General features: G+C 47.6%; 1 protein-coding gene across 1 annotated transcript; it reads left to right on the top strand.

Annotated features, from left to right (window-relative positions):
* The first annotated feature begins 555 nt into the window (after window positions 1-555).
* On the top strand, window positions 556-12029 carry LOC109871502 (sal-like protein 3). The gene is made up of 3 exons (XM_031807305.1): window positions 556-810; window positions 6597-10339; window positions 10728-12029. The coding sequence occupies exons 1-3, from the start codon at window positions 735-737 to the stop codon at window positions 11073-11075; spliced, it is 4167 nt and encodes a 1388-aa protein (XP_031663165.1). The 5' UTR covers window positions 556-734; the 3' UTR covers window positions 11076-12029.
* Window positions 12030-12878: the final 849 nt, after the last annotated feature.

Raw genomic sequence — 12878 nt, 5'->3', positions numbered from 1 at the left:
ATAAACCTAACCTTAACCCTAATTCTAACCCCAACCCTAACCCCTGAATTTTAGTTGGCTTACTATTCTTTTGAGGACTTCTGGTACTCACAAGTATAGTAAACCGTGTACACTGATACAAAGAGACAAATTAAATCAAGTGAGAGGTGTAAATTAATTGGCCTACTGTTCTTCATCAAATGTAGGCTATACGGACCAAGATAAAAATGTAGTGCAGTATTGAGGTTTTATTTGCGTCATGGGGATGCAAAACTTTAGTATTTAAATCAATGGACAGCACTTTTTGGGGTCCACATGATTATGTTTGTCTGAATGACAGAACGTGATGGGCTTTTGTGGGTGAGGTGGAGGCAAGAGGAGTGAGGAGGGAGTCATGGCTCAAAAGAAGTGGTGTTCATTCGCCATTTGAATGCAAATGTAGTGGTTGAACAAGAGGACTATGTGTGTGTGTGTGTTTTGTGAAAGACGGGGGGGGGGGGGGTCTAACGGTGAGTTTGAGAAAAGAAGACTTGTTGAGAGAAAGAATTGAAACACATGCCTGTAGTCTTCACAAGTTTTTCACTTTTGCACCACGATGCCACCAATGGAGTTGGACATTTGTGGCGGAAAATTCACCTGTGCTTCTCTTCTAATTCGCGTAATTTAGTTAACCACTTTTTCAGTGTGCAGGGAGAAAAAAATCTAAGCATTCTGTTGGCCCATGTACCGCTGCATCAGTCGCGTCCTGCTGAAGCATGTCTCGTCGGAAACAGAAACGACCCCAGCAGCTCATGAGCCCGCTCCCTGCCGCCTCTCCAATACTAGAGCATGGTGAGAAATGGACTATTATTGATATGCAAGTCAACAGCTGAATACAGTAGCTATTAGTGTGGAAATAATTAACTTTTTTTATGTTGTGTTGTCAAATGTTTGTTTTTCTCCATTTGTGTTTTTCAAAATATAGCTTGACATGATTTTTCAAATAAATAGGCCAAGTTGTTATGCTGTTTTTTGGAAATATATTTTTCTGGGTAGTTAATAACTTGATTTCCTCCACAGAACAGTGCTTGTGTAGTGGCACATGTTTAAAGAGGCTTAAAGAGACAGTATATAGTACCTGTCACCTGGAAAGTTTTGGCGAGAGTTTTTAGTGAAAGCGTTGACCCTATCTCTGTCAGTTCAGAATCTAAAGGTGTGGGGATGCTATGAGGCTCATTTTAATATGTCAGCAATGGTGTGATATTATTGCAAGGATTGTGTCTGAGGAGTCTTGTTCTTTCTAATCCTATGTATTAGTGTATGTGTTTCTTTCCTTCTCATTGCCTTCACCAACCCCCCCCCCCCCCCCCCCCCCCCCCCCTTGTATTGGCAGATTCAAAGACATAGACCACCCAGTTAGTTGGCATATGAAGAGGAGGAAAGATGAAAACGTAGAGGCAATAGAGGATAGAGAAGATGTTACACTGTTACACTGAAAAGTCAAATAAACTCTATCGTTCCAAATATGCATGTTTTTGATTTTGGAATGCCATTTTGGAGATGAGAGGGAGATGGTACAGGAAATGATGAACGCGAGAGGTGCTTTATAAGGTGTTGTAACTGCAATAACATGCAATCCCATTGTCCCTCTAGGGCTTTGTCGTTGAGCAGTGAGGCATGAACACACCCAAGAACTAGTGTGTGTGTGTCTATATGTGTTTATATGCGTTGGTAAGTCTACAACCAGTCACTGAGGTCTAATTAGGTGTAATAGTTTAGTAACATTGTAGGGGTAGGTTTTAATAATATTGTGTGTGTGCGTGTGCTTGTCTCTCTGTGTGTGTGTGTGTGAGTGTGTGCGTGTGCGTGTCAGGATTCCCCAACTGCCGGCCCACGGCAGTTTTATTTGGCCCCCAAGTTTTCTGAGCCAAAAATATATATATATAAATATATAATATATATATATAAAAACACCAGGAAATCAGATCCAAGCGATTTTAATTTTGGAAATATGTTCCCAAGTATTCCCACGAATAATAGAGAGATGTGATCGTATACAAATAATAAATTATCATTGATTGGATTTATATAGAGCTTTTCTGCCAACTGAGGTACTCAAAGCCTTTTACATACAGTGGTGGGAAAAGTACCCAATTGTCATACTTGAGTAAAAGTAAAAATACCTTAATAGAAAATGACTCAAGTAAAAGTAAAATACTTTTACTATAAAAGTTAAATACTACTTGAGTAAAAATCTAAAAGTATTTGGTTTTAAATATACTTACGTATCATAAGTAAATGTAATTGCTAAAATATACTATATTCTATATAAATATATAAAATATATCAATCATTTCAAATTCCTTCTATTAAGCAAACCAGACATTTTCCCCAAAATATTATTTCAAATCCAACACTGACATAATTTACAAATGAAGCATGTGTTTAGTGAGTCTGCCAGATCAGAGGCAGTAGGGATGACCAGGGATGTTCTCCTGATAAGTGTGTGAATTGGACAATTTTCTTGTCCTACTAAGCATTCAAAATGCAACAAGTACTTTTGGGTGTCAGGGAAAATGTATGGAGTAAAATGTACATTATTGTCTTTAGGAATGTAGTGAAGTAAGATTAAAAGTTGGTAAAAAATATAAATAGTAAAGTAAAGTAACCCCCAAAAATGACTTACTTTCAAGTATTTTTACTTACGTACTTTACACCACTGTTTACATAGTAGGAGGAAACTCACCTCATTCACCATCAATGTGTAGCACCCACCTCAGTGATGCACGGCAACCATTTTTGTGCCAGAACGCTCACCACGCATCAGCTATCAGGTAGAGAGTGATATATGCCAAATTAGGAATGAGGGGGATGATTAGGTGGCCATGATGGAATGTAGCCAGGTTGGGAATTTAGCCATCACATCGGGGTGAACACCCCTACTATTACAATATGTTCCATTGGATTTTGAATGACCACAAAGACGGCACACTACGCCAGGCAATGTCCCCAAATGTAATCAAGGCTTGAAATTATTATATTTGAGTCAAATATTATATTTGTTTAGACTTCTTGCAGTCAATTTGCATTCTAAAAATCTTTGTTTTATTATGTTCCGGCCCTCTGACCAGCCACTCAAGAAGTAAATTGGCTGGTGGTTGAATCTAGTTGATGATCCTTGCTATACGGTGCATTCAGAAAGTATTCAGACCCCTTGACTTTTTCCACATTTTGTTACGTTTCAGCCTTATCCTAAAATGGATGAAATAAAAAAAATCATCATCAATCTTTTTATTTATTTCAACTTTATTTAACCAGGTAGGCAAGTTGAGAACAAGTTCTCATTTACAATTGCGACCTGGCCAAGATAAAGCAAAGCAGTTCGACACATACAACAACACAGAGTTACACATGGAGTAAAACAAACATACAGTCAATAATACAGTAGAAAAATAAGTCTATATACAATGTGAGCAAATGAGGTGAGATAAGGGAGGTAAAGGCAAAAAAAAGGCCATGGTGGCAAAGTAAATACAATATAGCAAGTAAAAGATTTGCAGTGGAAGAATGTGCAAAGTCGAAGTAGAAATAAATCAAATCAAATTTTATTTGTCACATACACATGGTTAGCAGATGTTAATGCGAGTGTAGCGAAATGCTTGTGCTTCTAGTTCCGACAATGCAGTAATAACCAACGAGTAATCTAGCTAATAATTCCAAAACTACTACCTTATACACACAAGTGTAAAGGGATAAAGAATATGTACATAAAGATATATGAATGAGTGATGGTACAGAGCGGCATAGGCAAGATGCAGTAGATGGTATCGAGTACAGTATGTACATATGAGATGAGTATGTAAACAAAGTGGCATAGTTTAAAGTGCCTAGTGATACATGTATTACATAAAGATGCAGTAGATGATATAGAGTACAGTATATACGTATACATATGAGATAAATAATGTGGGGTATGTAAACATTATATTAAGTAGCATTGTTTAAAGTGGCTAGTATAATAATGGGGTGCAAAGGAGCAAAATAAATCAATAATAATTTACACACAATACCCCATAATGACAAAGTGAAAACAGATTTTTAGAAATGTTTGCAAATGTATTAAAAATAAAAACAGAAATATCTTATTTACATAAATATTCAGACCCTTTGCTATGAGATTTGAAATTGAGCTCAGGTGCATCCTGTTTCCATTGATCATCCTTTACATCTACCTGTGGTAAATTCAATTGATTGGACATGATTTGAAAAGGCACACACCTGTCTATGTAAGGTTCCACAATTGACAGTGCATGTCAGAGAAAAAACCAAGCCATGAGGTCGAAGGAATTGTCCCTAGGGCTACGAGACAGGAGTGTGTCGAGGCACAGATCTGGGGAAGGGTACCAAAAATGCCTGCAGCATTTAAGGTCCCCAAGAAGACAGTGTCCTCCATCATTTTGGCTGGCCACCCAGCCAAACTGAGCAATTGGGGTCAAGGGCCTTGGTCAAGAATCTGATGGTCACTCTGACAGAGCTCCAGAGTTCCTCGTGGAGATGGAAGAACCTTCCAGAAGGACAACCATCTCTGCAGCACTCCACCAATCAGGCCTTTATGGTAGAGTGGCCAGACAGAAGCTACTCCTCAGTAAAAGGCTCATGACAGCCCACTTGGAGTTTGCCAAAAGGCAACTAAAGGACTCTCAGACCATGAGAAACAAGATTCTCTGGTCTGATGAAACCAAGATTGAACTCTTTGGACTGAATGCCAAGCGTCACATTTGGAGGAAACCTGGTACCATCCCTACGGTGAAGCGTGGTGGTGGCAGCATCTGTGGGGATGTTTTTCAGTGGCAAGGACTGGGAGACTAATCAGGATCGAGGGAAAGATGAACAGAGCAAAGTACAGCGAGATCATTGATGAAAATCTGCTACCAAGCGCTCACATCCTCAGACTGGGGGGCGAAGGTTCACCTTCCAATAGGACAACGACCCTAAGCACACAGCCAAGACCAAGCAGTTGTGGCTTCTGGACAAGACTCTGAATGTCCTTGAGTGGCCCAGCCAGAGCCCAGACTTGAAATCAATCAAACATCTCTGAAAATACCTGTTCCCTATCCACCCTGACAGAGCTTGAGAGGATCTGTAGAGAAGAATGGGAGAAACTCCCATAAACTCCCACAAATACAGGTGTGCCAAGCTTGTAGCGTCATACCCAAGAAGACTCAAGCTGTAATTGCTGCCAAAGGTGCTTCAACAAAATACTGGGTGAAGGGTCTGAATGTGATATTTCAGTTTTAGATGTTTTATACATTTGCAGAAATGTCTAAAAAACTGTTTTTGCTTTGTCATTGTGGGGTATTGTGTGTAGATTGATTGAAAATATTTAATCCATTTTAGAATAAGTCTGTAATGTAACAAAATGTGGAAAAAGTCAAGGGGTCTGAATGCTTTCTGAATGCACTGTGTGTGTATATATGCATTTGTAGGTCTGCAACCAGTATAGTTGGGTCTAATAGTGTCGTAACATTGTGGTGGTATGGTGTAGTAATATTGTGTTTGTTATTGTAGATGTGCGAGTGTGTGTGTATTTGTGTGTGTGTGTGTTTTGGTAGTGAAGTGTGGTCGTTGCCGGTCTGCGAGTCATCGAGTCTGGTAGCCTGTTTGTTTTATTTTGCCCCCACCTCTTCCTCTGCCTGCCCAGAACTAGAAGGAATGTGTGACCCCAGTGTTCTTAAGGTCAAGTCTGCCTGCCAATCACAGCCACTGTCCAGTACCCACAGACTGCCTGTCCCTGACACCCTACTGGGTTATGGGGGAAGGGTGCAACAAGAGATGAAAGACAGAACAAATGGAGAGAGAGAGAGAGAGAGAGAGAGAGAGAGAGAGAGAGAGAGAGAGAGAGAGAGAGAGAGAGAGAGAGAAGGAGAGAGTGTGATAGAGGGCATGTCTATATATGCATGTCTTTTTCAGAGGTCAGGGTTGTAAGAGGTTTTAGGGACCATTGTCCTCTGTCCTGTGTTGCCGTGGAAACAAGGTAGGCTGCTCAGTGTGGATGGTGTAGTCTTGCAAGCCAGGGGAATTTGTGTGTGTGTGTGTGTGTGTGTGGGGAGGGGGGGGGGGGGGGGGGGGGGGGGGGGGTTTGACAAGGAAAAAAACCAATAAAGGGTGAAGTAAAGAGGAAAGAGAGGGGGAGTTTGGATGATGAGGTGGTGGAGAAGAGAATAAAGAGGCAAACTGGGCAGGGTTCTGGTGTTCACCTGACTGCATGGTCTCCGAATGTATAGATGTTATCTGAGGGCTTCGGTCCTATCTGCTACTACTTGAAAAATCACAATTCTCGGAGGGACAGAGGCATTTCATTTACTCGTAGTTGTTACCTGTATGATGGATTTGCTTCAGATGCTTTTCTTTGCTATCCACTGATCATCATTGGTGTGTCAACACTCACTGTCAGATAAGGTTGACTGGTGGAAAACACTCTCAAGAGGGCATTCTGAGCAGTGCTCAAATAGATTTCACTGAGTTTTATGAACCCAAAGTAGTAAAAGTGTGTTAAGTAGATTCAAAGCTCTGTCTTGCTCAATATTACAATAACTAAGTCAACCTTCTCTCTTGTCTTCTTTCTCTTCTTTTTTCAGATGACCAGTTGGCAGTGAAGTCATTTTCCTTTCCTCTGACCACAGACTCCTCCTCCTCTTCATCTTCCTTCTCTCCCCAAAGATACCACCCCCCCCTGGCTCAAGGTCCCAACTTTGGGGGGCTTCACACCCCCTCTCTACCAAGTGAGGGCTCCCCCCTCTCCAGCTCTCCCTGCCAGCCCACTCCCTGCCCCATCTCCCTCGCAGACCCCCAGTCCTCCCTCTCCCCTGACTTCCCCGATCCCTCCCTCTCCTCCCAGACAGTCCAGAGCCTCCCCGACCTCACCTCCACGTCACCTTCCAGTCAGACCCACCCTCCCCGCTCTCTCATGGCCTCTCCCAAGCTAGGCGTGTCAGCCACTACCACCTCCTCCTCCTCTTCATCAGCTTCCCTCTGCCCCCCGCCCCACCCCGGCAGCCCTAGCCCCGTTCCAGAGGGCCCCCCCAGCCCTGTGACGCCTTCCCCAAGCCCGGGCACTGCCTCTGCCCCTCCACCCCGTGCCCACCTTAGCATTGCAGTGATCCTGGAAGAGCTGCGGGTGCTGCAGCAGAGGCAAATCCACCAGATGCAGATGACGGAGGAGATCTGCAGGCAGGTGCTGCGGCTGGGTGGGGCCTCCTGTGCCCTGGAGGTGCCCCAGATCCTCCTGCCTCCTCTGCCCCAGCTCTGTCTGGAGGGCAGTGAGAGGACGTCCAGTCCTCCCCAGCCTACACCCACTCAGCCTCCTAACACTGTAGCCCCTCTCCTGGCCTGCTTCTCCACCTTGCTCCCTCCCCAGCCTGCCTCCAAGCCCTCCAAGTCCAGCCACAGCCTGTCCCATGTCCTGCGTCCACACAAGCCTCCGATGGAGGGTGCAGGAGGGGCTACTGGGTCTTATCTTTACCCTGGGACCACTGTCCGCCCTTCCTCCTCCTCTTCTTCCTCCTCTGCCTCGTCTGCCATCTCCACCATGGCTTCCTCCAACTACCCCCTGGCCCTCTCCCTGGCCTTGCCCACTCGTTTCCTCCATGAGAAATCCCCCAACACCACCTTAACCAGTGGCCACAGTGGTCTGTCCTTCCTCACCCCGCCCCTGCCCACCACTGCCTCTATGGCACCGCCCTCCTCTCAGGAGCCCCACCTGTCTGTCTCCTCAGCGGGGTCCTCATCATCCTCCCTGGGGCGTCTGCAGCATGCCTGTCGGTTCTGTGGGAAGCTGTTCAGCAGTGACTCGTCCCTGCAGATCCACCTGCGCTCCCACACGGGTGAGAGGCCCTACCAGTGCCCTGTCTGCCTCAGCCGCTTCACCACCCGCGGCAACCTCAAGGTTCACTTCCTCCGCCACCGCGAGCAGAACCCAGAGCTCTCGCTCTCCCTCCTCCCCCCCTCCCTATTTGGAATGGGTATGGGACCAGTGGGGGGGTCTGAGCCCCAGGGTCAGCCAATGAGCAGCACTGGCCTGAGCCCAAGCGCAGCGCAGGCTCAGAGGCGTCGTAAACGGCGAGCCGAGGATGACCCGTATGGAGACGGTATGGAGGTGGATGGTGCCGGAGGGGGATTTTCTCTGGGGATATCCACCGGTGCTCCCCCCTCTTCACTCCCCCTGCCCCCCAGTGTGGACCTGGCCCTCATCTCCACCGCCCACTCCCTCCTGCGGCTCAACCAAGCCGCTGCTGCAGCGGCCGCTGCCTCCATATCCTCTGCTGCTTCCTCACTCACATCCTCTTCTTCTTCCTCTGCGTCCTCCTCCCTCGCCTCCTCTCACCTCTCTGTCCCCTCCTCGGCCGCCTCCGCCATTGCTGGGTTCTTTAAAGGGGCCAAGCAGCAGTGCTTTGATGAGAACACGCCTCCTCACCTTCCCATGATGTCTCACTCTGCTTACTCCCAGCTGGCCCACCTCCCTAAACTCCTCTTCCCCTCTGGTTCCCCCCACCATCACCCTGCCTTGGGCCTACTCCGCCCTCCACCCCCTGCTCCAGGCTCTTCCCACCTCTCCTCCACCCACTCTCAGCTCTCCTTCCCCTTCTCCCACTACCCCAAAGCCCAGGCCTTCACCACCTCCACCTCCTCCTCCACTCCCTCCTCAGACACCTCCAAGTTGCAGCGGCTGGTGGAAAAGCTGGAGAAGGAGCCTCCCACCTCCTCTTCCTGGGCCTCCTCCTCAGGGGAGACCTCTCACAGCAGCATGGCCTCCACTGGGTTGTTCAGCAGCGGCCTCATGGGTGCTAGTACCTCCAGTACCTACGTGATGGCCTCCCCATCATCCTCCACCCACGTCCCCACCTCTGTCTCCAACTTCACCAGAGAGATGGTGGCCGCTCTGGGCATGAGTGCCAACGGGGGCAGCGCTCTGGCAGGCGCCATTCTCCCTGGCCTAGGCATCATGAGCACTGGCTCCCTGGCCCCCAACCAGTGTGGGGTATGTCTACGTGTGCTGAGCTGCCCCAGGGCACTGCGTCTGCACCAGGCCACCCACCTGGGTGAGCGCCCCTTCCCCTGTAAACTGTGTGGACGCTCCTTCTCCACCAAGGGCAGCCTGCGGTCCCACCTGGCCACCCACCGTGCCCGCCCGCCCAACTCCCGTGCCCAAAACTCCTGCCCACTGTGCCAGCGCAAGTTCACCAATGCACTGGTGCTGCAACACCACATCCGCATGCACCTGGGAGGGCAGCTGCCACCGGAGGGAGCTCCGGAGTCTCTGTCAGAGCCAATAGCAGAGCCAGACGCTGTATCCCAGGCCCAGCCCAATGACACCTCCGATGTTTCTTTTGAGAGCTTCACTGCAGCCTCAGGCAGCCAGTCAAAGAGCTCAGCAGCGTCCACCCACATTCAAACCCTAGTAGGAGCCTCTGCCCCCATATCCGTCAGTGTGACATCACCAGCGTGTGTCGGGGAGCCAAGCAGATCTCACTCCTCCAGCCCTGACCTGATCCCACCCTCTGACCTCAGCCCTGACCCTTTCCTAAACCCCACCTCACTTACCCCTCCGCCTGGCAGCGCCGACCCCCCGGTCCTGTGCGTCAGCGTGCCCTCCCCACCTCCAGCCCTGGGCGATTCAAGCTCCCCAGTCAGTGATGGCAAACATGCGGAACTCCTTGATACAACCATTGATACTCCAGCGAGTAAGACAAGCCCTGCTCACACTTCCTCCAGTGTTCTCAAAACCACCCCCTTGTCCAGTCTCATGATGTCAGACTGTCTATTGGGTGAGAATTCCCTTCCTCTCGATGCCTTCTTCCCTGGCCCAAGATCAAACCTGGAAGATCTACTGAGCACTCCAACACTTGGTGCCCCAGTAGCACACCCTAGCCCAGCCCCCTCCTTTACCTCTGTCCTTAGCCCAGAGTACCCTAAAACTTACCTAGCACCCACACTAGACCCTGAACAGCCTACTAAACCCAACACCCCAGAGCCCACAGAGGAAGACAGGGTTGAAACCTCCCCACCTGCAGCACCAAAGCAAGCCCCTGTGCTTGATATGGACCACAGAATGGCACCACTGTCAGAGACTACAGAGACAGGCAACACTGAGGCTGGGGATGTTCCCCAGGAAGCTGTCGCCTACACCAGGGAGACGAGGCTGGGGGCGTACCTCAGCTCCCATGGGAAGGAGGATGGGATGGGTGGTGTCAGAGACCGACTGGAAGGCACTGTTCCAATCAGTCTGGCTCCCACTCTCCCCCCTCCCATGTCTCGCCCTGAGAAAAAGACCTACAGCTGTGTCGAGTGTGGGAAAGAGTATGCCAGCCGCAGTGGACTGAAGGTAAGAGAATGGGGAGAGAGAATGATGTGGGTATAGATTGGTGTGGGGTTGGTAAAAAACTTGGTCCTCTCTTATGGACTACATGTTTAATGGACTACATGTTTATAGCTGCTTTAAAGTGGTTTATTAATCTGTTGAATTGTACATTCGATGTCAAAAACATTGCAACCTATGAACCTGACATTACTTCTAAAAACTAGTTTGATCCGATAGTTGGTTTTCAGGTTACATTGAACTGAAACATTCACTGATGAGAAGGCACCGTCCAGACTGAGGTGAATCAGTCAAGCTAAATGTTTGTGATATAAATGTTATATCCAGCCAGGGTGACTCAGTGGTTGGTCGGAGTGGCACTTATAACATCTGTTATTTTCATGTTCATCCACAGGGACACATGAAGCATCATGGAGGGGTTGTCAAGGCAACACGTCCCCCTGTACGGAGCGGTCGATCAGCGTCTGAGCGACTTCCTGCTAACACACCTACAATGTCCTCCACCCCGCCAGCCACCAGGAGCAACGTGGGCTTCTGGAACCAGTACCAAGCATTCCTCAACACTAGCAATGACCCGGCAGACGACCCAGCACAAGGCCCGACCAGTGGCAGCCAAGGAGAGGACGGGGAGATGCCCCGATTGGCTGAATCTCCTGTTAGATCCCAACTGTCAAAGGAGCCAACCACTGGGAGGGGCTCAGGTGAGGGATCTGATGAAGGGCCTACTCTAGAGTCAATGTGATTGGCTCTGTGATGCTCTGGTGCTCTCAATGGACATTCACTGTTCCTTTGGGTCAAATCGTATGGGCTTTTGTATTGTATTGCTTCCAAAATAATTTGAGTAGTCTGTCAGTTTGGTAGTCCCTGAGTAAATTGCTTAGTTAGTTTGTGAAAACTGTAAGTTGGCCATCCTGGCCTTTTGTTTTAAAAGAGAAGGAAAGCTGAAGGATGCAAAAAGATGACATGACTCCAGGATTGAGAGCTTGAGGAGGCCAGAAGTCACTGTCAAGATGATGAGAGTTGGAGCTGGTTTCTAGAATGAGAGCTCTGTTAGACAGAGACCTCTGTTAGACAGAGACCTCTGTTAGCTCTTCTTTAGCTAGATTTAAAGGTCATTTTCCTGAACAGAGTCTGACTCCATGTTTATTTGATAGATAGAATCTCTAATAAAGACATGCATTGGAAAAGGAGGCAAGGTAGAGAGGAAGTAACACTGTTCACACATAAACCATTCCTTCATTCAATCATAAAAGGGTAAGGTAGGTGGAACAGATTGGGAGGGGTCACTAAACTAAACTCGTACAGCAGCTTCAACCCTGACAGCCTATGGAGATGCAGTCTCTCATCCTCAACCTGCTACTGTACAAAACCTAATCGTTTATGTCATGGTGAATAGATTACTCCAGACTCTTCTTCCAACTGATGGGCAGAGAAGCGCAGAGTAGAGGAGGTTGTGGTCTGCCAGGTAAAGACCCTTTCCTTTGGATCTTATGAATCAGCTGATTGTTGTTTGGTCTCACAGTGATGTCCGTTTTCTGTAACTCGTTGTCTTCGGTTCATGTTTGTGTCTTTACAACAACAACAAACAACAAAAAAAGAAAAGAATCAGAGGTCTGATATTGTTGTGAGTTGTACTTTCAGTGTATGCCAGAGAATTAAGATTGATAAAAAAAAAATAAAGAAACAACAACTGGGATGGATGACGGTTTCTCTGTGTTTTGGACGCCTATCATGCCTGTTCTACATTCTGCTGCAGAGCTGTGTGTTTTGTTGATTTGTGACATAAATATGTGTGCGGCACACACTGCCGTTAGGGACATCAAATAAATGGCTACATGCACGCAAGAACATAGTGTGTGCGTGTGGGCATTTCTTTGTGCAAGTGTGTGACCGGGCGTGCGTGTTGGCACAGCACTGTTGTAGACCCTAACTGCCTTCATCTTGGCAGGTTTCCTGACACACAGGCGTCACTAATTCCTGCTCTCTTTCAACACAATTCAACTCCTCTGCCTTCTTCTGTGTCTGTCACATCAACCGAAAGGAAGAGAGGGGAAAGAGGCCAGCTGTCCCCACTTCATCCCCTAATCTCTTCAGCCATGACAACCAGAGCAGCCATGCAGTGTGTGTGTGTGTGTGTGTGTGTGTGTGTGTGTGTGTGTGTGTGTGTGTGTGTGTGTGTGTGTGTGTGTGTGTGTGTGTGTGTGTGTGTGTGTGTGTGTGTGTGTGTGTGTGTGTGTGTGTGTGTGTGTGTGTGTGTGTGTGTGTGTGTGTGTGTGTGTGTGTGTGTGTGTGTGTGTGCGCGTGTGTGTGTGTGCGCGCGTGTGCGTGCTGCACCCTGCACGTGCATTGTGAATGAAACCTGAATCTCTGTGTGAAAGGTCAGGAGGGGGCTGATGGCTCAGACAGTGATCACTGGCCATTGAGAGTTGCAAGGATAGCCAAGGTGTAAGCATTACAATTCTAGAGTGTGAGTGCAACTAAACACACACAGATGCACCAGGTACTGAATATTCTGTGAGTTTGGTGTCTGTGTGGATCTATTTAG

Source organism: Oncorhynchus kisutch, linkage group LG27, assembly GCF_002021735.2.
Source record: "Oncorhynchus kisutch isolate 150728-3 linkage group LG27, Okis_V2, whole genome shotgun sequence".
Lineage (NCBI taxonomy): Eukaryota > Metazoa > Chordata > Actinopteri > Salmoniformes > Salmonidae > Oncorhynchus > Oncorhynchus kisutch.
Note: the sequence above shows the minus strand (reverse complement) of the source record. Positions and strands in the feature narration are given on the sequence as shown.

Bases quoted from the DNA above. Each gene is read 5' to 3' on its own strand.
- LOC109871502 (XM_031807305.1), top strand. From the start codon at position 735: ATGTCTCGTCGGAAACAGAAACGACCCCAGCAGCTCATGAGCCCGCTC. The intron at 811-6,596 runs GTGAGAAATGGA...TTCTTTTTTCAG, and splicing joins CTCTCCAATACTAGAGCATG to ATGACCAGTTGGCAGTGAAG. The intron at 10,340-10,727 runs GTAAGAGAATGG...GTTCATCCACAG, and splicing joins CCAGCCGCAGTGGACTGAAG to GGACACATGAAGCATCATGG.